We start from the raw sequence: 25,493 nt of genomic DNA on the forward strand, positions 1-25,493 counted from the left end.
TCTCCTTGCCACCAGGTGCTCCTTAACCTGCACCTGCGTACTGGTTTACACTTTTGTCACCTTCCCCTCTTTCAAGCTCTGCCCACTCCAATGTCCGCCAAACATCAAGTTCGCCTCTTTTATCTTGCTGTGATCACACCCTTCCAAGTTCTTTTTCCGCTCTCTTTTGCCTTTCCCAGTGCTCCTTTCATTGGTTAACCCTTCTCATTTATCTCCTGTTCCCAGGTTCATTTGTTGTCCACATAATTTCAACCTGGTGGACTGCCGTGTACCAGCTTGATTGCCATAGACTCCCACCCTTTCTGAGAGGGAAGGGGACTTGTATCAGCTATGGGCAAACTGTACTTCTTCTCCTGACTGCCGCAGTATGACTCTGTTGGTGAACTACTAAATGTGATTGGTAAATCTTCAAAACTGATGATTTATTTATCTGCACATGGTACTGTGTGGCTATGAGTTAGTCATTGAGACGTTTGTGTACCTAAACGTTTTCAAATGAAACCTTCAAATGAAACCAAAGTCCATAACCTCATCAGTTGGTCTGGATGGATGCAGTAAGAAAGTTGCACAATTAATGAGGAAGTGGCTATTAGGGGCAGGAGGTGTGACTGAATGCATGTCATGGAAACGGGTTCATTGGCAGGGCGAGGTCTGTGACTCGTTCTTTCAGCCACACAGTATGAGCCTGTGTGTGGAACAATACCAAATTCAGTTTTTACCCCAGACTTTAAATCGGCCCCTATTCTCTTACAACACTATGGAACCAGTGTACAAACAGTATTTCCTTTTTAAATAATTTAGACTGGGCTACAGTGTAATGTAAAACCACTTGTGAAACAGTTTATGCTACATATATTTGAGCCTGGACAATTTATACCCCCAGATATTTTTTCAAGGCTGAATCATGACCTGAATAACCATCATGTGTTTACAGGAATGCCCATACATGTGGCGAAATGGATAAAATATTGCAGTTAAGTAGAACTACTTGTTTCATTTTAGACAGATTTCTGTGCCTACATTTTTTTTTTAAAATCACCACCTGTTAAGTATTTTATAAGTTATTAATGGAAGTGGATTAAAAGCAAGATTCAAGAACGTTTTTACCAAGTAGAAATTCTGTAGTCTTCCAATAATTATCCTCTCCAAGCTTCAAATAAAGCCTCTTTTCCTGTCTTTAGGCTTTATTGCATGTCAGGCTAGACGTTGACAGCAGGACAACCTAGTCTACCAAGTGTACTTGTTTACTTTCCTTTTATTGACAGAATGGCTCCCCCCACCCCACGTGATTGGCCTGGAGATTACTCTTGTTTTCTTGCTTCTTAATGGTCACCACCTCCTGCTTTTCTTCTACCTGCTCCTCGGGCTTCCGTCTTTGTCCCTGCATTGAAGCATTGCCTAAGTACAGTCTCCTTTCTGTGGCTGGTGTCCTACAATTAGCCACATGCTCCTGCAGGTACATCTTAAAAAAAAAAAAAACATGCACACTCTGAGTGATGTGCTTCCCGACCCTCCCACACAGTCTGTGCTCTTCCACCTGCCCTCCTCCCTCTTTTGGATGCTGCTCCACCCTCCTCCCAGACAACTGACTTTAGTTGCTTGCCCCCACCCTCCTCTAAATGTATTTTGTGTTGCTTTCCCACATGGTTCCCCCCTCGCCCCCTCATAAACTCCCTCTAGTCGGACAAAAAATAAAACCCATTAATAAAAGCCAAATAGCTTGCATGGACTTGAATGCTATTCGGCTTTGTTTGATGTCCTCTGGTCATATTGCAAAGCATTCTGGGCTGCTGTGCAACATGGTAGTCAATCCTGGCCGCGTCATAGTGCTCTTTTCCATGTTTCACAGCACCCCATCCGTATTCTTGTTACTCGTTAGACTTCTGGATATTGATGACTGCAGACCAGAAAAGCTCATGTTTACTTTGAACTGTTATTGGAGTTGTAAAGTAAGTAATCAAATTTACACGCATAACATTCTTTCCTTTTTGTATTATAGATGCAATCCAAAAGAACTACCCTGAGCCAATATTTTCTGTTGGTGACGTTTATCTTGTTTACATCTAAAGCAGTTCCAATAGATAAAGACAAGACAAAAGTCATTGAAGAGCCACAAGTCGAAAAAGAGAAAAAAGAGTCTTCAGTAAGTGCTGTGAAGTCCTTGTATATGCTACTTAGACATTAAGTGATAGCAATGCTATTGCTATTAGGCGTGCGTGTGTGTGTATATGAATGTGTGTATATATATATATATATGTGTGTGTGTGTGTATATGTGTATTATACATATGTATAAAAAAATATTTATATAATATGTACACTGCCAGTTGCCAACATCTAATTATATGTAAGTCTGAATTTTCATAGGAAGAGCATTTTCTGTTTTGCTAATAATTTGTTGCCGTTTGAAGAATTTTACTGAAACTTTCCAAAAATAAGTTCTTCCGCCTAGTCTCCTTCCTAGAAAGTTTGGGGGGAGGGGCGGGGGAGGGGTGTCTGTCAAGGATGGTCCAATGGGGAAAGAAAGAACGAGGGGGGTCTCAAATTTTTTCCTCATGCATTTACCATGCAGGAAATTGAACAGTGATAAAAAAAAAACAAAAAAAAAAAAACACACAGCTGAACCAAATTTGGCACAAAGATGGATCTTTACTCAGAAAGCGTGCTTTTTGTGTTCTGTTGTAAATCTGCTCTGCCGCTTCATAGAAATGAAAGTTTAAAATTTATAGATATTTAGTGATGCAAAACTCATGCGGGGGAGGTGGAAGGAAGTCAAAATACATGTTCTAATCGGTCGGTCACGTGGGACTCCTCACATATAGTGATCTGATAGGTGGCTGCCACGTAAATAAAAATGTTGCAGCCATTATTGCAGGACTCGGAGACTTGGTCAAGTCTATGGTGATGCAAGTTATACTTAGGTAAGTTATGTATAACTGATGATTTTCATTTGTTTTTCGGTTTAAAAATGTTTTTTTTATTTTAGAATACTTATTCAAAACTCAACATTTTTGAAATTTTTATGCATCTGTGTGTGTATATATAACTTAGTGGCGGTCGCCACTAGGTATTAATAGTTACTAGTTTCTATATAAAACGTTTTTTTTATTTTTGTTTTTGTTTTACTTGCCTATATCTTTGGCGCTGCTTGACAAATCTTTAAAAAACGTTCCCCAAAAAATTGGCAGTCATGTCAGCTGCTGTCTGGAAAGTTTCCGTGTGATCCGTCTGGTGGGAGCTGAGAAAAAGTGGGGTGTCCCCAAACACTTTTTCCCCATTCATTTTTCCATAGGAAAAATGGAACAGTGATAGTGTCGAAACTACTGGACGGAATTACACAAAAGTTGGCAGAAAAGTAGGTCCTGGTCCAGTTTTGTTGTAAATCTGCTAAGTAGTTTCAGAAAAATTAAAAAGTCTAAATTTGTATATCTAGGGACGCAAAGGATTTGCAACCACTTCCGATCTGATTGGCTGACAACACTTGAACAGGGAAGCCGTTGAAGTGTTGTCAGCCATCTTGGATATCGGCTGAAGCAGAGTTCCAAAAAAAAAGAATAAAAAAATACAAAAGGGGCCCAGGTAAACAGCACTCTGACCCTTAGCTTTCGTTATGGAATTGAGACCACCATCACCTCCTCAGCATGTTGTAAATATTCTGTGTGGGGGGGCTGCCCTCTTTCACCCCTTCCCCCCCCCCAAACCTCAGAGATTACCACCTCCCTGGGGCTTCGTTTCAGACCTCCAGGAGCCAGTGACCAACACCTCCCTGGGGCTATTCTTGTTGGGGGGGGGGGGGGGGGGCGGGCAGTCTGGTCACCCACATGGAGCCACTGATGGCCCTGGGGACCGCAACCCCCAGGGCTGGCTCCTGCTATGTCCTAGGGTGCTCAACTCCGGGACATAGCTATTTGTTGTGACTTGGCTGCCACTTTGAAGCTGCAGCCAAGTCACAGCAAACAAAGGCCGCTTTCTGACAGCTGGACCTGTCAAGCAGGTCCTGCTCTCAGAAAATGGACTTTTCATCTCTGTGACTTTTCATCTCTGTTCCTTGCACGCATACCAGAGATGAAAGCACTGATCCAGCAACTAGGCAGCTGCTGTGAAAAGCAGTTGCCTGCTTGCTGGAGCAGTCAGACCACCGGGAGGCCTTGAGGCTCCCGCCGTGGTCCCAGATAGGCTTTAAAGGGCTTAGTATAAAAAAAATAGTGAGGGTCCACGGGGAGGCCTTGATGCTTCCCCCCCCCCGCGGTTCCTGATGGGCCATAAGGGTAAATTCATTAAAAAAAAAAAAAATAGTGAGGGATCGCAGAGGAGGCCTGGAGGCTTCCCCTGTGGTCCCTGATAGCCCATAAAGGGTCTAAAAAAAAACTATTTACATAGCTGAAGCGTGAACATCTATGACCTGCACACTAAGCGTTGAGTTTTAAAAAAAAAAAATTTATACAAATGTTAAAGGCTAATATACAGAAAGGTGATTTTTTTTTTTTTTTTTTTTTTTTTCTTTTTAATTGACAAATACATTTGACTTTTTTGACATTTGACTTTTTAATTTTTGCTGAAATGTCTAATTCTAAGTATAGCATCCATCAAAGCCTAAAAAACTCCCTATCTCTCTTCCTCTCACTCTCTCTCAATCTAGGTAGTGGAATCTCCTCTTGCGTGCCTCAGCTTGTTAATGGGAAGAGCCGAGACTTAGTCATGTTCACCACCAAGCCTGATATTGTGATAGACATTCTGCCTGTCCATCAGTGGTTCCAGCAACCAGTTATAAAAATAAATTGTGCAAAATTAAATGCCTTACTCTGTGTTCTAACCTATATACACTAAGCATAATCCTGAATGTGATTTAATCAACCATTCTTTACGTGGAGCCAAGGTTTTCCTAAGTTTCCTACACCTCTAGTTATTTCTAATTATCCTCTTTCAAGGCCATATAAAAAAATAAACTCCTGCCACCATGCATTATAAACTGGTACTTCCCTTTGTAACTATGCTGTGCAGCACTCGAACAAGCCACCACGATATAAAAAAAAATATATATACCTGTAACAAGTGGGTTGGTGTACTGGGGGAGTATCGTAGCAGGATTATTTTAGGTTCTATTAGGATATTAATGTTTAAGACGCTATTGAGTTGATCAAACGCCTGTAATCAGTAGAGTACTTTAATTGGACATGAAACGAAAATATGCTTGGTGTCCGTGTCAGGAATTCTGCATTGTAAGCAATTCAGAGTCTCCCCAAGGCCCCATTTATGTAAGCCAAAAGGTGTATAAAATAGATGGTGCTCAATTTTATAAAAGGAAACTTAAACCAAGAAACCTTCAGCGTACCTTGTGAGGATTGAATATTCTGGATGACCTTATGTGGGTAGACATTCAATCCAAAATTTCTACTCCATTTGCTAGCCAAATGGCCCATATTACTCTCCAGATTCTTAGAGCATATAAAGATCTTATAGAAGGTACTAAAAGAGCCACTTCTGTGTATCCTAACAAATTTTTCCAAAAACGTTTTGTGATCACTACGTCCTTTGTCTCCAGATGTGTCAGAGTCTATCAACCTGAAAAAATATATATAAATAAATAAAATCCCGTACTAGATAACCCATGTTCTTTAGATATATCATCAAATGACCTCATTCTTCCATTCGTATAAAAGTGGCCCAAAGTGTGAAGGTGCAAATACCTCCAACAGCATAAAGAGCTATCATTATTGAAGGATAGCAGGTTAGGATTATAAACCAATGAAGTGTAAGAAGTGAAACTTGTCAAATCCATTTACAAGCTGCCAAATCTTATGATAGACCTTCAAACTCTTAAATTGTGTATGTTTAAAATATACTGCATCTAGCAGTCCTTTATTGCATAATATAGTGTGATCAAATCGCTGATTATCTGGAAATAGCCCATCGGTTCCCATTTCCAAGATACAACCAATGCTGAAAGTCTATAGATGAATGAAGCAAAAAAATATAGCCGAAGGGAGTGATCTACCACCCTGATTGCGTTTGAGCTGCAAGTGTTGTATGGCACACTGTTTTTGTGTACTGCTAGATACATTTCTGCCAGCTTGATTCAACCCTCCAATAAATGATCTGCAACGTATTTGGGTGAGTGAATCTCTCTGGGTATGGCGGAGATTCATAATTTGAGTTATGAGGCTTTCTATTTGAGTTTACTCAGGATTTTTAGGAAGTGGGACAAAATTAATCTGGGCCTAATAGATTTGTGTAACTTAATTAAAATTATAATTTTACTGCTATGTCTTTACATATTTAGATTTATCCTGCTAATTGTATCCCTGTGCTTTCCATGGTATTTGCTATTGGTTCCATTACCAAAGCAAACAATAGGGATGGAATGGGACAACCCAGCTAGGTGTCTCTTGTCTCTTGCCAGGAATCTGAAATGATCTTGGGCTGCTTTATTCTGTACTGGGTGTTCTGTATGTAACTTACATGTCTTTCTGTACACCTTGATCCTTAATCATTCCCTTACAGAACCACAATCAACATTAGGCTAGAGGTGTTTAATGAGGCATCACCTTTCCTAAGATGTGTGTAAATCTCTACATACATTTTGGCACATGTCTCCTGATGTTTTCCTGCCATCATTGTTGATGGCAGAGTAAGCTCATTTAATGTCTGGGATTTACAAATATTCAGATTGCCATCTAGGCAGTATTGGTTTGTTTGAATCCATAGGTGGGTTATTTGTTCTTTTGTTGGCATTTCTTTTGTAGAGTTGCATACATAGTGTCCTTTGCTTGATGGATTATACAGTGTGTGATCAAAACTCTTACTTCAAAGAATTGCCCTCTGTGGACATATGGTAGACTTCTGGCATCTACATTTACCTTCAAGATGTGTTTTTACAATTTCATGCCTGTAAGAAATTGGATTATTTGTTGAAGGAGGTGAGTCTGCTTCAGAGAATAATCACAATCCTTGTCGGGATGAATCACAAAAGTCACTAAATAGACCTATGCTAAACCTTCTGGTAGCTTTGCACAAAAGCAGTCTGGCTTAATTTAGAGACAATGTGTGAAATAGTTATGCAGCACCCAAACAATAATAAAGGGAAAACACAGGAGAAGAAAAATCTCAAACCTATTTAGAAATATAGAGTACATATGAGATGGCACTAAAATAACAAATTGAATCGGTAGAACCAAGGTTATGAGTTTAAGGTTTCGGTAAAAATAGCACCAATTGCTGGTATTTGGATTGAGACAAAGTCACAAATTCAGGCTAACAGCGAAGAAGCATGGTCTGGATACAGGAATAGCTTGTTCCATTGGACGTTTTACCTTTTGATTTCAATATGAAGGTGGTGAGGCGTTGCTCTGTAGAGTTCTGGGTCTGATCAGATCAAACCTTCAGCCAGGAAGCAATGCGCTCTGTAGGGATGTGGAATTTTATAAAATATTGACTTGTCCATTGGACAGGATGCTTCATAAGTCTGCTTGTCCTGTAAACAAAAATCCACTTCTCTCATTTTGCCATGGCTCATACTAAATTCTAGCAATTCTCACGTTTTTATACCTTTCAGAAATCTACATACTGGGGCTGGACGTACCATTACACAATAGTTCCAGAGTTTCAAGGTGTTTTGGAGTCTTTGCAGCCCTACTTACATTAAGGTTTTAGGGGCAAGGACTGAAATAAAACTTCTTCCAGGTTTAGGAATAAAGTGGTTGGAGGGAAAGTGAACCTGTAAACGCTGAATAGATTTTCATATAATCAAATCTACACATGCGTATTTGCTTGTGCTAAAATGCAGTTTACACATATTTTTCTAGAAATACAATTTCCTGGATTTACTTCTGTAAATTTTGTGAATTTATGAAAGCTGCAAATCTGCACTAATGCAAGGGTGTATACCGTTGGTGCACTTTTGTGACTGTATTTAACTATTGGATTTACATTAATCAAGACCTTTTATTTTATTTAAAATTCTGCCTCTATCTCTGCCACTGTGAGTGGCAGCATTCTACTTTTTCACAAGGAGCATATTGGTCACAAAGTAGTTTTGTTCAGAGCCAGGGAATCCTGTGGCAATGTGTTATTTATTTATTTTTTTTAACCAAAAATTATTATATATTTTTTTTTTTTTGTCAACTTTCTTTATTGGTTTTCGCACATGGCAGATAATGACAGATTGTCCACATCAGATCCAAATAGCATATAACAGAATAGCTAGTTTAGTTAACAGTTTCCATCGTATGAGGGTATCTTCCAAATGAAACAGTACAGATTCACCTTGCAGTATGGTCAATCATGTCTCAGAATAGGACAACCATTTTACCCAATAACCTTCCCCATCCCCCAAACAATAACCCTTAAACTGAGGTACATGAGTGTGTCATGATCAGGTATATAGGAAATTGGATAAGGTGAGGGAGACGGGAGAGAGGCTCGATTTTGGGGAAGGGGATACCGCCTCTAGGAGGGCCAGATAACAGACAACACCATTAGAATTGGAAAAGGTGAAGTACTCTGGTACGTGTAAGGCAGGCATATAGAGGGAGGGCCTCTAGATAGATAGGCCACCAGGGGGCCCCAGATGTAGTCAAAGTTTTTATGCTTTTCTAAGAGGATATCTGCCATTCTTTCCATAGTGATTGCCTGCTCTATTCTGGCCTGCCACTGAGACAACGTCTGTACTGCTTTCTTCCAAGCAGTTGCCAGTGCAGGCTTTGTTGCACCAAGGCACAATCACAATATTGTCCAGTCACCAGATGTTTGGTGATTAGGAGAGTCATCACGCAATCCAAGGAGGGCAAAGCTAGGGGCATCCAGGACCAGGTAACCCAGGATGTCTTTGATTTGGGCCAATATCTCAGTCCAAAATGGGCGAATGGTTGGACAGTCCCACCATATATGATGGAAGTCCCCCAGCAACCCACACACCCTCCAACAGAGATCCGATGTGGTCGGGATGATTCTTTTCAGCCTGGTAGGGTAGAGGTGCCAGTCAGAAAGTACTTTGTAGTGTGCCTCTCTCATACCCACTGAATGATAACATGGTAATCTCTCTCCAGAGCTTGTACCACGTCGCGTCTGGGACCATCTCTCAGAGAAGTAGTTGGCGATGTGGTGGGGCTGCGTGGTGATAGTTGTGGTAAACAATTAAGAGTAAAGAAAGGTGATGCATCCTCTCGGTCCCCCGTCTGTCTGGCAAATTGTTCAATAGGGGTAAGATCTCTAGTGGTGGCTACCCTAATATCTGGGTGGAGAACCCAATGTTTTAGTTGTGTGTGTGTGTGTAACAATAGCGTTCCTAGTCTGGAAGGTGGCAGTCTCGCTGACGGTGTTCAAAAGTGAAGGTGTCCCAGCTGTGAAATACTCCACAAGTCGAAGGGCTGGAAAAAATGCCGGGTTGTAATGAATCAAAGTGAATGGGGAAGGAAAAGTGGTCCACTTTACAGATCTGTGTACCTCATCCCAGGCTTTAAGAGTCGTTTTGGTGGGGTTACTCAGGTATGCTTTGGGAGGGCGATCAACCTTTGGTTTCCACAGCACATCCCATATTTATCTCCCCACCACTGTCCTATCCATGTGTATCCAATATTTATCTGATTTGCATAGTGACGACTCCGAGATCACTCTCAGCTGTGCTTCTTTGTAATAAAAGTGGAAATCCGGTAGGATTTAACCACCTAATTCTTTTGGTAATCATACCATTTTGTATGGCAGGAGGGCTCTGAGGTTCTGCCAAATGAAAGCGTGTTATGAAAGATATAATGAGGGGACAGAAAATTGCGATCTAGGTCAATATGGAGCCCCTGAAATAGGTATAACAGTTTGGCTAAGACATTCATTTTATTAGCTTGAATGCATCCAAGCCATGAAATATACATGGGAGTCCATCTCTTGAAGTCTGCTTTTAATTGCTGGAGGAATGGTGGGTAGTTAGCATGATAAAGGTCCTATATTGTAGGGGTGGTTGTAACATCTAAGTAAGTGATGTCTTTTTTTTAGCCTCTTGAAAAGGGGAAGTAGCCCCTAAGGCCTCCATGTCGTGGGAAGACAGGGTCAGATTAAGAAGAAAAGATTTTTATAGGTTGATGTGGAATTCTGCTACCACCTCATATAGTCTAAGTTCAACTTGTAGGGCCTCCAGCCAAGTCTGAGGGTAAGTGAGCGACAGCAACACATCAGCTAATAAATACATTTTATGCTCTGTTGATTTCCCCCCCCAAAACAAATACATCGAGTGGAGGTAGTCATGTGTATTTTGTCAATACCACGGGCAAATAAGGGGGGAATGGGGACACCCCGGTCTCACCTTCTCAACAGTTGAAAGAGATTGCAGTCCACTTTATTGACTAAGACTTGAGCTTGTGGCATGACATCACTGGCCTTTATTATGGCTATGAATTAGTCACAGAAGCCAAACTGCTGCAAAGTGTTGAAAAGGAAGGACCAATCCACCTGGTTGAAAACTTTCTTGACATCAAGGGCCAATAAGATTGCCGGTATGGCTTTTTAAGTAGCTTTTTTTCACGACCAGGTGGATCAACCTCCGCAGATTGTAATGTGTTTGTCTGCCCTTGATAAAGCCAAACTGATCGGGGTGGCTTAGGTCAGGCATTATGTTGTGTAGTCTGGAAGCCAGAATCTTCGAATATATAATTGACATCAAAATTGAGCAATGCGATGGATCTATGAGCTACAGGAGTGTAGGTCATTGTCTGGTTTTGGGATAACCTATATAAATCTTCACTCAAGGAGGGGGTGACGCACTCGATTTAGCCATGTGATTAAATAGAGCCGTCAGATGAGATACCAAGTTGGAGCTAAAAGTGTTATAGGCTTGGGCCATGAGCCAGTTTGGCCCAGGGGATTTATGGAGTTTCAGTGCCATGACTGCTGCTTGAACCTCATCTTCGTTTATAGGCCCCCCCAGAATCTCGTTATGGGCTTCCTTCACCTGAGGGAGTTCCACCGTAGGTAATCTAGTTGGGCTCTTCCATTCAAGGGGTCAATGGGATGCAGGTGTTCGTAAAAGCTGGCAAATGCTTAAGCCTTCTCAGCTTCCGAGACAGCCGGTGCACCATACTCCTGAGTAATACTACCTATGTATTATTATTATTATTATTATTATTATTATTATTTTTTACACTTTTGACCCTAACTTGGCAAGCCAAGTGTGACTCCGCGTTATTGCCCTGTTCGTAAGTTATGCATTTAGGACATAAGAGTGTGAATTCAGCTCTGTTAGTGTATATGGTGTTGAGCTTTTCCTCTGGGTACTGACTTAACGTTGTAGGGCTAGAGTCAGGTTGTCTTTATTGGCCCGTTCTGCCTCAAGTGCAAGTCTATCTCATGATCTGTTTGTTTAGGCTGGAGACGAGGTTGATACATTTCCCTCATATTACAACTTTAAATGTATCCCAGTTGTTTGAAAAAGTAGTGTCCTGTGGGTTATTCAATTGGAAATATTCTCGTAATGGCTTTACAAAGGTCGTCATGCAAGAGGTGGTCTCTAGTAAGGGACCCAGTGTATACCCATCAGCGGTCTTTGGGCATTGGCGTATCCCAGTTTAATGTCAACACTACAGGAACGTGGGCAGAGAAGATGTGATGGAATGAGGCCGCCACTAACGCCTTGTTCAGGGATTGACTAACAAACATGTAGTCTGGTCATGAATATGTGCAGTGTGAATGTGAAAAGAACATGTAGTCCTGGGTTGTTGGGTGGAGGTTTCTCCAAGCGTCTGTTAAGACTACCAAGTGGACAGCTTGTTTCAAGACCTTATGGAAACTTCATGTGAAGGGCCTGTAGGGGTAAGTACTACCCAATCCAGAGTCCTAGGTTAGATTGATATTGCCATCAGGAAGATCTCGCCTTCTGCAAATCCTCCCTTAAAGATAAAAGTGCATGTATAAACAGGGCTTGATTAGTGTTAGGAGCATAAACAGAGGCACAAATGAACACCCGACCAACAAGTCATTCCATCACCATAATTCTTCTTCCCTCCTTATCAGTTTTGCATCCCTCAGGCTGGAATTTTACAGATTAATAGAAGAAGTGGGCCACACTGTTTGGTAGAAGCAGAGGATTTATATATTACTTGGTAGGCCTTATGTTGTCATCTATGGTCCTCATCTTGCCTTAGATGAGTCTCCTGTTGTGCAACCACATCATGTTGCTGGTTGAGTAAGTATTTCCATTGTTAGGGACTCTTAGCAGGAGAGTTCAGACCTTTAATGTTACATGTGAATGTGGTGATTAATATGATAACTTAGCAACATTGAGTGTCAACGCTGGTTCCCATTTGTCACCCAATCCGATTCCACCCCTCCCCTCTTCCTCCCACTGTAAGGTGCATCGTATGGCAGTTTCCCGTCACTGTCCTTCCTCACCCCTTGCTGCCATTGAATGCTGCCTCATGCGGCAATTAAAAAAACAACATAAACCACATAACCATAACAAAGGGGACAGCTAGTACCCAACAAAATACAGTCTCATAAAGGAAATACATATATCTTCAGGAGGGTTGATCAATAAACGCTATTGCATTTCAAAAGAAGCATATTGTTGTCAAGGCACACTGTTAGTACATAGTATGGAACCTCAGAAACGTAAGCCTATCATCTTGTAGTACATATGTTCATCCCAAGTTAGTAGCTGCACTCAGGAAGAAAGGAAAGAAGGGAGGCTTGGGATTTGTACATCCCCTAAGGTGTTGCCTGGTGGCCCTCTCTGGCTGTAAGCCGCAAGTGTTAGCTAACATATTAAGGAAAGAAGACATTGGCAGCAGTTCAATGTTTTTTCTCTGATTTCCTGGGCATCATTGTGAAAGCCACTGTCCCCTGTCCATGCTAACATTAGAGTTTCCACTCTGGCCTAACAGACCTTCCTTGGGTTGCCGAGTGTCTGGAGTCGGAACTCCCAACAGTGATGCTGCCTCCAGAAGTTCTGTGAAATGAGTTTTGTTTTGGAAATCAAAGGCAAGTCCGAAAGGGTAGGTCCAGTAATATTTGATGTGATCTTATCTCAGTTTATCTGTGACTTGGTAAACTGTAGTCAATGTTACAGGGGTGATTTCTTCAGTACCGCTTGTAAAATTGCGTCTTTCACCTTAAAAGAATATTGTTTCGCCAGGATGTCACAAGGGCACTTGCCCCCTTTGGGAGCATGCTGGCCCACGCAATGGACTCTGCCAATCTTGACCTTCGCCTGCTCCTCTCCAAGTGGTTCTGAGAACAGAAACGTTACAAAGACCTCCAAGCCTGGGCCTTCTGTGGGCACTTTCAAATATTCAATTGTGAATGTTACTGTGCTGTGATCTATTTTCGAGATCTTTGCATTTCAAGATTGAGGCTTGAAGTTGCATGTTGAGATCATCAGTTGCGTCTTCCTTCAGGCCAACTCGTCTGTCCAGTCCTTGCATTTTAGTTTAAAGGTCCAACATGCAGGTACCCACCATGTCAACATCTTGTTGTAGGGAGGCAAGTTTACCATTATTGCCAGATTTAAGGGCTTGTAGTGAGGAGGCTAAATCGGCCTTCAGCTTTTTTTTGTGGAGTTCCCGTTTAAATTCCCATAGGAAGGATAAGCGGTCTTATTTTGTGAGGGCCAGGGCGTCGCCTTGCATAGACACAGTAGAGGCGTCTCATGTCTCCGCATGCATGAAGTAGCTGGACACTCCGTTGGCCTCTGGCTTTTTCGGCCGCATACAGACAGCATGCACAAACAAAGGAAACGCCTTTAAAGTGAGGGCGTCTGGTGCCTATGCAACAAAAGAGTATATACAGGGTGCCTTTCATAGTGGCGCAATTGTCTAGTTGTGGCTTGCCAGGCAGGCAGTGAGTTTCTCAACAGGCCAGGGGCTTGGTATGAGACAGTATGACAGAGCCTACAAATCAGCCTCACAATCCCCGATTCTGAGGCAAAGCAGGGGAAGCACCTAGGCCTGCACATCACGTTATCCCGTCAGTTTCTTGTTGGATAGCTAGCCCAAGGCCTCCCGCCCTCGTAGTGGACAAGCTGCAGATCTGTGGATTGATTACCAGCCCTGACTAAGTCGGTGGGATATTTCCCAGGACGAAACATGTGTTGGCTGATCTGAGGCTGATTTGAAACTGATTGAACTGCACTGAAGGACTGGAGTTTCAATTTGTGATAGGCCGAATTGAATCGAGCCAATTGGAGCTTGGATCTGGAGCGCAAGTGTCATCTGATTAATGAACATTACTTTATATATGGACTGTCCACAACGTAAGTGAATAATGTCTTGGAATTGCTTATAGGCATGTGCCTTAAATGTAAACTTCTTGTTTTGGACAGTCTTCGATTGTTCAAATTTGGGGGTTGTGGGTGTTTCTCCCCCCCCGGACCCCCCTACCTCCCCCCATTTTTAAGTGCGCCACCTTCTTGGATATTTGGATCAAGAGAGACTTTAAGGTGTTTGTGAGCACCAATTCCCTTACAAATCACCACCCTTGTATCTTTCCATGTGGAATCCTTATCTGATCTGCTGATCCGGGGATTTAAAAAAATTACCGTTGTGATGCCCCCTCTCATGTCTTGCATCGCCTGGTGGTTCCGTTTGGGCGGGTTAGGAGCTCAGGAGCCATGCCTTTTTGGCAGTGGTGCAGCGGAGCCTTTGTGGATCACATTCACTTAGTCACTTGGTTGGCCCTGCCCCCATATTGTTTTTTGCCTATGTTTGCTATTTGGTGAGGGCCTGGCAGCTCCCACAACAATACAGTATTACAAAAACCATATAAAAACATGACCCGCATTGACAAAACCAAAAGGCTGACAACCAATGTTAGAGCTATTGGATTTGCCAGGCATTGTTTGTTTTCATGTTTCCCATAATCTTTTTGAAACTGGTTTCACTGACTTTTCCATTATGAATATTTTTTTGTGAATACTAGTATGTAACACATTTTACTAGCTGATGGTTCAAAGAAATTGTACCTACAGTTTTGCAGTAGTTTATCAAAACTTTTTTTTTTGTGCATTTTTTTGTGAACATTTAATTAGTAAACAGACTCGGCAATCTTGTATTCAAGCTTCTGCAAATATTTGCATCTAATCTTAGAGCATTCTGGGAGCATTATCCATAGCCTTATATTGTTACATTTTGCAAAGTTGTGTACACATTTTTATACTGGGACTGCAGTCAGCAGTGATGTCTGAAGTTACAGCAGTTCCTTAGAGCACTCTCCCTGATAATAGATTTTGCATTAATGAACCATAAATACAAGTTCTAACAGCATTAACATATGGACACAAACATTCTCTTAATTGCAGACAATGCCCTTCGCTGATTCATAAAGTGGTACTGTAAACTGGCAGTCAAATGGTTTGTGCTGGAGTGTATTATGCCTATTTGCCTCAAGGACAAACTAAACATGAAAGCCTGATGCATTGACTCCAAACAATATGTCCTGGGAGTCATGCTATAGGAATTTCACACCCCTGACTCCAGCAAGGGGTCCAAGACCTTGAGGCCTGAACGTTTGGGGTCATGATTCCCATTGAGGCTAACCGATGGGGGCTAGGTCAGGTCCAGTTGGGTCTGATCAGCTGGGAAGCAGAAAAGACCTCTGGAACCTGTTGTATCCCTGTAGGTTATACAGAAGGTCTGCCAAAATCTGGCATCTAGGTTTGATGTAAGAAGCTCTGCTCTTCCTTCAGGTCTCAGACAGCAGGGTAGTCCACCTTCTGAGCCTTGACAGGTTTCTGCTTCTTGTGGGTGGGTGGAGACTTGTTTTGTCTAACTCTTAACTCATTCTTGTCCGTTTCCCCTGTCCCGTGGGTTTTCCTTCAGTCTGGTTAGTGAAACAAAGGACAAGCACATTCAGATGTGAGCTGCATCTGACCGCGCCAAGATAGGCTTCTTCTGAAGTTGGAAGAGCTGGGTACCACCCTCAGGCTTCCCTTGGAAGTGTGGTTGGGGCCCCAGCCGTCCTGTCAGGAACACTGCCACTTCTCCACCTAAAGGTCTTTTGTCCACTGTCTGGGAGGAATACACATCACACCAGAGGAGAGCCATTGACAAATCAGCGGACACTGGCAGAAAGGCACATTTAGCTCAGGCAGGAAAATGCCGTCTTTCTAAGAGTGAAACTTGCAAAATAATAATTTAAAATATGACTTGACCATTACAGTGGATTTTAAATTCTCATATGTAATTATTGGATTTTTGAAAACACGCAAGTAATCTTACTGTGATTGAGCTGCACAGGTATTATCGAACCATGCCATATCAATGTAGTATTACTGTTTTGTCACCTTAACAGCAGCATGCCTCATCCAAACACAAACCTGACCATTAAAACTGGCCAGAACTTGCTCCTGCTCTTAGTACGTTACAACATTACAGTAATCAACCTTTGTGTCCTATTCCAAGCCCACTTTATATGCTGCACACATTCATCCAGCTACAATCATCCCTTGATTCGTGGACCCTTTTTTGCATCATGAGTGTCTTCCTCTTGGGTATCAGTGTGACTCATGTAAATTGGCTTGGTTACAGGTAGCTTTTGTCCCCATCTATTCTTTTTTTAGATTCGAGCATGTAAGTGCATGCGATACTGCATGCATCTTGTTTGCGAGACTCTGTGTACAGTAAATGGATTGGAGGCTGCCTATCGCATACTATTTGTTGGTTTGCATGGCACGCTACTCTACAGCCTTGTAATTCATCACTGTAGGCCAGTCGTCCTTTCTGTTCCTCTGTGTGCAACAAGGACCAAGCACTGATTAATTGAACTTAATCAGTGCCCTTCCGCTACCACCCCACCCCACTCCAATCCAGTCCACAACACTCCAATACAAACCACTCACCCCAATCCAGTCTAATCCACTCTAGACCCATCCCACTCCAGTCCTCCAAACACACCCCGTTTCAATCCAATACAATATACCCCTCTCCAATCCAATCTACCCCTCATCCCAGTTCACCCCACTCCCATCCAGTCCACCTCACTCATCCCCACTCTATCCATCTCACTCCAGTCCAATCCAACGCACTCCAGTCCAGCCTCATACAATCTGCATCACTCCAGTCTGCCCCACTGCAATCCAGACAATCTATCCCTCTCCAATACAAAATAGCCTGACCCACTCCAATTCCAAACAGCCCACTCCTATCCAAAACAATCTGCCCCACTCCATCCACCTCACCCAGTCCAATCCACCCCACTCCATCCCATTTCACCTCACTCCAATCCACCACAGTCGACAACACTGCAATCCAGCCCATTCCAATCTACCCTACTCCAATCCTCCTCACCTGATCCATTCCACCCCACCCCTTTCCACTAGAGTCCAATCCACTCTAGTCCACCCTATCTCAGCCCAATCCACTAGAATCCAAACCACCTTAATTTACCTTACTCCAGTCCAGTCCACCCCTCTGTAATCCAATCCACCCCTCTGCAATCCAATCCACCCCACTCCAATCCAGTACATCCCACTGCAATCCAATAAACTCAACTCAAGTCCAATGCACCCCATCTCAACCCACCCCACCCCATCCTTATCCAGTCCATTCCACTCCCCTCAATCTGGTCCACCCCAATCTGGTCCACCCTACTCCAGTCCAATTCACCTCACGCCAATCGATTCCACCTTGTCCCAATCCAATTCACCTCACCTCAGTGCAATCTGCCCCACTCCACTCCACTCTAATTCAGTCCACCCCTCCAGACCACTCCACCCCACCCCACTCCCATCCACCCCATTCCAGTTCAGTCCACCACACTCCGATCCAGTCCATCCAGCCTACTTCACTCTATTGAACCCCACCCCATCAGAGTTCAGTCCACCCCACTCCAATCCACCTCATTCTACTCCACTCTAGGCTTCCTCCAATCGAGTGAATCCACCCCCTCCAATCCAGTGAACCTCACCTGAGCCTTTTCACTCCAATCCAAACCCACCACAATCCAGTCTAATCCACCCCACTCGAATCTCCGCAGTTCAATCCACCTCACCCCATTTCAGTCCACCCACTTCAATCCACCCCACTCTACCCTAATTCAGTCTACCCTTCTCTGCTCCAACCCACTCCTCCCTATTCCACCTCAATCCACTCTACAACACTCTGCTGCTGAACTCTGCTCTCCTCTACTCAACAGCAGCCATACTGGTGTACAACAAGGCAAAACAAATTGCCAAAGCTGATAGCCCTTGTGTAGGCAAGGCCTATTGGCTTTGCCAATCCTTGTGTGTGTTTTTTTTATTTGTTTTTTTTATCCTTCACCTCATTGGTGCCTAGTTCCAGGTAAGTTGGTGACGGCCTGCAGCTTCGCTGCCCCCTCCACATAGTTGTCTGGTAGCTTTTCATCTTGTCTTCTTTGGTGCATGCTCCATTCTTCTGCAGCAGTCCATTCTAACATATTGTGGATCCTGGCTTTCCTTGAGGGCACTTTAAAGCTTGCGCCGTGTATAGCAATGCTGCTCTTGGCCAGTAAAGTGCCCAGTTTAAAAAATCTTTTGTTCTCAGTTTTCCTCTTCCTCACGGTATGATATCTAGTAAGTAATGTTTTAGGTGGGGGTTGAGCCGCCTGCTACATATTGTCTTTTGAGTGAGCTATCTACAAACAGAAAGCATGTACGATAGGGCAGTGCCAGACTTTGTGAAGCAAATGCTCTCAGTCCAGGCCACACCTACCACAACTCACGGATTGAGCCGAGTACATTTTATGGAGCTTCGCCAGAGTGCAGTATGTCATGTGAATGTAATTATGCTGTATTAATTTGAAGAGTGCATTCAAGGACACTGTCCGCTCCCCTGGCGCACCCTCAACCATACTGTGTTAGTAAGCTTGCCATTCAGAAAGTGCCACCACCTGTCCTGGATTTTCGGAATGAATGTTAGTTTGTCTGCTTGTAATGAGCGACATAAGTTAGAGCCTAGGTGTCTGAAGCGGGGCAGGGTTGGCAGCATAGTCGTTGCGTATGGCTGTTGTGGGGCCTCCGGAAAATAAGTCATATCCCTCTGGCTGTAGCTTTGTGTACTGGAGGAACTGGCCTGTGTTAATCTCAGTCTATCTGCTTCCCCCTTGAATGAGATAAATGTGTCTTGAGATAAAAGTCCATTAGGGTTAGGCATTCCCTCCCCTTTTCCATCTGTCTTTTGAAATAGTTGTGGTTATCTGCATGAATAGGATAATATTCCAGACTGGCATGTCTATTCCAAAAGGCGGACTTTTAACTACTTTTATAATCTCTATTTTCCCAGATATGACAGATGTTGGATCATGTAAAGATGATTATGTAGGGCCCCTGTCCCTTCATTAGTAGAGTAGTGAGTGGCTTATCTGAATGAGAGCCACTAAGTAGTTGTTTCTTCCAGTTGTCCTCATTGTCCAACCAGTGGACTCTGTTCTGCAGCTGGACTACCATGTACTACAGTTCCTGGTCAGGGCTTTCCAACCCACCTTGCCTCCATTTCTGTTTCAGTATATCCTATTTAACCCTGCTCCTTGTGCCTGCCCATATCAGAATTATCTTTTTTTAAAATTTTTTATTGATGTCAGTCACCAGATCCTCGGGGTCTGCGCATGTTCCCAACACGTCCACCACTGAACAGCTCCAAGACTCTGATAGATGAATCACAGAGGCTAAGAGTTCTAGAGGGGAAGAGGGGACTAGGAAGGGGACAGCTGGGAAGGAGACCTGTAGGAAGCAAAAGTTAAAACAACACAACATCAGATTCAAAACCACATTTAGACTCATAAAACCTCTCTGGATCTAGGGTTCAATGATACTTGGAACATGAAATAATACTCTATTGAGTCCAGAGTTATATGACACTCTGAACATAAATTAACACTCTGTTGAACCTAAAGTTAGTGATACTTGAAACATGAAATAAACACACTGTTGAATCTAGAGTTCAGTGATATTCGGAACACAAAATAATACCTAAAACTAAGCAAACATGAAATGGTCTAGAACTAGACTCTGATTAGACCTTACTAAATCTAGGTACCTGGAAAAGAACCAAAAAATGGTTAGTACAATGTTTCATATGGAATTTTCATGAATTGAAAACATACTGTTCTAGGAATACTAGAACTTTCCAGAACAATGTCCCAGATCAAACATGATCTCATTACATGAAGATCAGGCTCTCCAAAAATATTCCTTGGAAAACAATAAGAATTGTACTAGAGACCCTACATGCACATTAAATATAACATCCAGAATTCTATCACATTAGATCTTTAGAATGCCAGAACACAAATTGCGCACATCGCGGATTTCCACAAGAGTTTCGTAAATGTCATAAAATAGTTGTGCACAATGAATAACATGAATTAAGCACAGGAAAAGGAATTGCGCGTCTTGCTGATTCGAAGGCCACCATGTGAATGCCAAGAAATGATAGCACGCACAATGAGTAACATGAATTAAGCACAGGAAACAAATTGCGCGTCTTGCCGATTTGAATACACCCTTGTAAATACCAGAAAATGGTTGCGCGCAATGAATATCTAGATTTGTACGCGAGTAAAGAATTGTGCGTCTTGCCGATTTGAATACAACCTTCTAAATGTCAGAGAATGGTTGCGCACAATGAATACCAAGGGTTAAACACGAAAAGCAAATTGCGCGTCTTGACGATTCGAATGCCACCATTTAACTGCCAAGAAATGGTAGCGCGAAATGAATATCAAGGGTTAAAGCACAAAAAGCGAATTGCGCGTCTTGCCGATTCGAATAGGCACATGTAAATGCCATGAAACGCCCAAGCGCACATTCACATGCACTAGGGTCCAATCACTTATCATGTAAAGATTCGGCCCAAGAACTTTAGCGTCATTGATAACTGAGTCGGGGGCCCAGCCCAAACTCCGTCTTACCGCCCTTGTCAAGAATCACCCAGCCAAGTGAAAGGGCGAGGCCTGGAAGATCAAAATAGGCCACCGGAACAGGAACTCAGGAAGTTGCTGCTGCTCTGCACCGGGACCTCTGAATAGTGAGCACGTGGAGCTGGGCTGGCTCCCTTTTATAGAGTCTTGGCCCAGCCCACAACCACACCCAGTCATGCTGCAGGGAAAGCTTTTAGAAGGCCCTGGAAAGGGACCACACCCTGGCACACTATGAAAGCCTGCAGCAATACATTGCAAATGAACAGTATTTACAAGCACCTTTAAATATAAGTCTTCAGGATTAAACTCTGCAATGCAAAAGTTAAACAACAGCATATCAACATAATGCATGAATTACGTCATCTCATACGTGCTGGGTTTTTGCATTCCAGTCGCCCATAGAGTGCGCACTGCCCGGATGTTGACAATTGAGCAGACATGGGCTATGAGAACTATGGAGCAAAATAAAGGATTACAGTTCATCAGAAACATTAAAAAAACAAGAAAAATTAAATAAACAAAAGAAAAACCCCAAGAAAAAACACCCCCAAACCACACTAAACCTTATTACCACGTACCCCTAATATCCGTGCAGAAACACAATTGTATCGTCTTTTATACGTTCATGGATATATCTTCTCCTTCAAACGTTGGACCCAAGATACCCTTGAACTTGCAGACTCCGCCTAGTCTTTGTACATATAACTTTTCTTAAAGCGCACCGCATTCATTTTCCCCTCCCAAGCTCTGAATGTAGGAGAAATAGGTGACATCCAGGCCTGTAGAATTAAAGATTTTGCGATCAATGATGCTATAAATAGCTGTTTCGCCTGAATTGTTAATTCATATTGACCCGTAGTACCAAACAGATTACCCAAAGCGTCTGGGACAAGTTCACACTGTATCTTCACGCCTGCTATGTGTGAATTGACAAATTTATCTTGGGCCTTAGAGTAAAGATTTCGCAATGTCTGAATAAATTGTCTAGGAAACTTGAACTTTGCTAAAATACTGAGCACCTCCCATTGCACTAAATCAAGAGCTTTCTCTGCATCCAACATTATAATAGCCGCCGGTTTGTTATTGTGAGAATAATAATCTATTGCCTGAATTAGAAAATTAGTGTTAGTTGCCAACAGCCTACCCGGAAAAAAGCCACACTGATCTTCATAGATTAAATTTTGGTCGACTCAGGCCAGTCTTTGAGCTAATATCTTGGGTAGAAGCTTGTAGTCAAAATGTAGAAGACTTGTTGGGCAAAAAGAATCAGGTGAGTGAGGTGGCGTATCTTTTTTTAAGAAGCAAGGGCTACATGTACGAAATAAGTGTTTTGCGAGTCGCAAATTGCGAGTCAGAGCGACTCGCAATTTGCGAGTTGCAAAACCTTAGGTTGAACAGTGTCAATGACACTGTTTGCGATTCGCAAGGGGGTCGCAAATGCCCTACCTCATGAATATTCATGAGTTGGGTCGCAATTTGCGACCCCCTTGGGAATGGCTGCCCTCACAGGGATGGTGGCATGCTGGGGACAACAGACCACCATGTCTGTGACTGCTTTTAAATAAAGCCTTTTTTTTTTTTTTTTTTTTTAATTTTTTTAATGCTGCCCGTTTTCCTTAATAGAAAACGAGATGCATTTCAAAAATGAAACATTTACGTTTCATTTTTTTCAGAGCAGGAAGTGGTCCATAGGACCACTGTCTGCTCTGAAAAAAAGTTTTAACTGCCATTCACAAAGGGAAAGGGGTCCAATGGGGACCCCTTCCCATTTGCGAATGGGTTAGCACCAGTGTGACACTGGTGCTAACTGCGATTGTTTTGCGACCGTATTTGCGGTCACAAAACAATCATACATGGGACTGTGACTCGCAATTGGGAAGGGAACACCCCTTCCTAATTGCGCCTCGCAATCCCTTTTTGTGATTCGGTAAATAGTTTACCGAATCGCAAAAATGGGTTTCAACATACCAAAGTGCATTTTGCACGTCGCAAATGGCCCGATTCACTGTTTGCGATGTACAAAATGCTACGTACATGTAGCCGCTAATCACTGTGGCCCTTGTGAAGGATGCAGGTATGTCTGCCCCCTGAAGGATTTCATTAAAAAGAATGATTAAACACCTGGCTATTTGATCTACAAGAATTTTATAGACTTCCGCCAGAAGACCATCTTCCCCACAGGCCTTCCCGTTCGATGAGGCCATAATTGCCTCCTTTACTTCAAGCAGTGAGTTAGGTGATATCAGTTTTGCCTTTGAAGATTTGTCTACTCTTGACAGAATCACTGGATCAAGATATTGATTGATCTGGGAGCGTGTGCAAATACATTTTTGCATAGTGAGACAAAAAGACACTTTCAATCTCTTCCGTATAATTTACGAGCATGCCTACCCCCTCACCAAAGATAGATTTGATAGGATCTTGATGTTTTTTTTTTTTGTTTTTTTTCACAGACCCAGCCAGAAATTTGCCTACATGTTAACTTTCCTCATACCAACTCTGCAGACGTATGTTGATTGACTAACGTGAGAGATACAAAGCAATCCCTTAACTTGGCCTGGGCCTCACTCCTTCTTGTGAATGCCCTTGGGTCTTGGGAGGTCAGAAGGGCTCTCTGTGCTTGATTCAGTCCCAGTTGGAGCCCCCTTACCTTTTGCTTATTTAGTTTGCCTGTAAAAGCCTTGTAGGATATAGTTTATCCCCTTGTGTATGCTTTGAGGGCTTCCTATATGGATAATGGGGAGGTTGAGCCTTTACTATTCTCGAGGAAATCGGTAACGGAGGTTTTGAGGATCTGTACCTATCCTTCGTCTGCCAAAAGAGACTTATCAAAGCTCCAGCGAGGACGAACACCCATCTCACAATGCAGATTAAGGATGACCTGAGGTGCTGAATGATCCGAGAATGGATTGCCATAAATAGAGGAATTACTTGGTGGAAAAAGAAACAAAGTTAAAATAAAGTCGATTCTGGTAGCTGTATTATATTTTTTTGAAAAAAAAACGTATAGTGATGATCCTGCGGGTGGTCAGACCTCCAAGCATCGACTAATGCTAAGTTAGAAATGATCTTACCCAACCACTGGGAAACTCTAGTTTTGTTCTGTTTTTGTTTTTTTGTTTTTACGAGATGAATCCAATTGGGTATCTGGAATAACATTAAAATCTCAACCAATGATGAGCTCAAAAGCTTATAGGGGCCCTGAAGGGGGCTTGGATCGTCTTCTAAAGAGCCATAAAAACTCACAAAATGAATATGATCATTGGAGATAAGAGTACTTATTACTACCCACCGTGCCTGCGGGTCTCTCTGGGTCTGATGCACCTTCCCAGGAAATTCCTGAGACGCCTATATAGCAACCCCCTCGTACAATGGCATTAGCTGATGCCTAATAGGCCTGAGCGATAAATGTAGGAAGCTTTGGGAGCTTGTTATGGCATTTTAAATGTGTTTCCTGCAGGAGAAAAATCTGTGATTTCGAGGCCCTTAGCCAATTGAGAATAGCAGTGAACTTAACATGGTTGTTGGCACCATTGATATTACAAGAGATAACCCTTAGTTCGCTTATTGCTCTCCCTGACCCTCTTTTACCAGGTGCAATCATCCTGTACCAAAATCATTGCTAACTCTCTGTGTACATATTTTGTTTTGATTTGTTGACTGCTTTGTCGTCTGGTCTTTTCTCCCACCCTAGTGCAAAACTCCCCCCACCAGATGGAGGATGACTCTTCCTTTCCCCCCCCCCCTTTCCCCAGCAGGTCCTGCCCGTCATGGCCCCACTACACTGTGAACCACCCCCCCGCTCCTAGACCCCCCCCCATATACCCAAAAACAGAGTGCGCTGTCATGACACTCCTAGAGCCTTGATCTCAAAGAAGAGCAGCAAGGCAGCAGGGCAGAGGAAACAGAGGAGCCAAAAAAGAAATAAAAAAATAGCGCTTCAGTATGAAATGTACCCTAATAACGGAATACCATAATAAACATCCCCCCTTCCTCTTCCTTCCCTCGTCCTCCCCATGAAACCCTATCATTGTTTTTTCTTAAACAGTTCTAAAAAGTAATTTGCTTCCTGTACCCCCCTGAAAGTTATGCGCTGGTCCTTTATGGACAATTTGAGTTTAGCTAGTTGCACAATGCCAGCTGGAGCACCCAGTCTCTTAAACTCGTCTATCATTCCAACAAATTTGTGACGATGGTGGACAGCTGCCATAAACATATCAGAAAACACGCAAAAGCTGAAACTGTCGACCAGAGTAAAAGTTCCTCATTTTTAAGGCTTTAGAAAGGATTAGTTCCTTGATCCTATAATCTCCACATTTGACCAGAACAGTACGGGGATACTTTGAGTTCGCAGAACGCGTAAATGGTACACTGTGTGCCCGCATGAGTGAAAGATCCTCCTCAGTTCTTGCCTTGTCTGGAAGGATACACTTGTAGATGAGATCCGAGACCACTCTGGTCACGTAAGTAGTTGCTTCAAGCTCTTTAGGGACCCCTACGAACCTAAGGTTCGAGCGCTGAGACCTATTCTCCATCTCATCCAACTTTAATTGAAGTTCCTCAAGTTCCGATTCGATCTGAGATGATGTTTTTCAGCATCTTCTATATTTGATACCCTCTGCTCCACTTGAGATTCTCGTGTAG

At 42.8% G+C, this 25,493-nt stretch overlaps 1 protein-coding gene across 2 annotated transcripts in view; it reads left to right on the plus strand.

The window, feature by feature from the left end:
• The window catches only part of NUCB2 (nucleobindin 2), a 467,074-nt gene that overhangs the window by 11,649 nt on the left and 429,932 nt on the right, over window positions 1–25,493 (plus strand). For both annotated transcript variants that reach the window (XM_069223731.1, XM_069223732.1), the window contains exon 2: window positions 2,000–2,143. In XM_069223731.1, coding sequence (XP_069079832.1) covers window positions 2,000–2,143 — 144 coding nt within the window. The remainder of the gene's footprint in view (window positions 1–1,999; window positions 2,144–25,493) is intronic.

The sequence above is a fragment of the Pleurodeles waltl genome, chromosome 3_1 (assembly GCF_031143425.1).
Source record: "Pleurodeles waltl isolate 20211129_DDA chromosome 3_1, aPleWal1.hap1.20221129, whole genome shotgun sequence".
In the NCBI taxonomy this organism is placed as follows: domain Eukaryota; kingdom Metazoa; phylum Chordata; class Amphibia; order Caudata; family Salamandridae; genus Pleurodeles; species Pleurodeles waltl.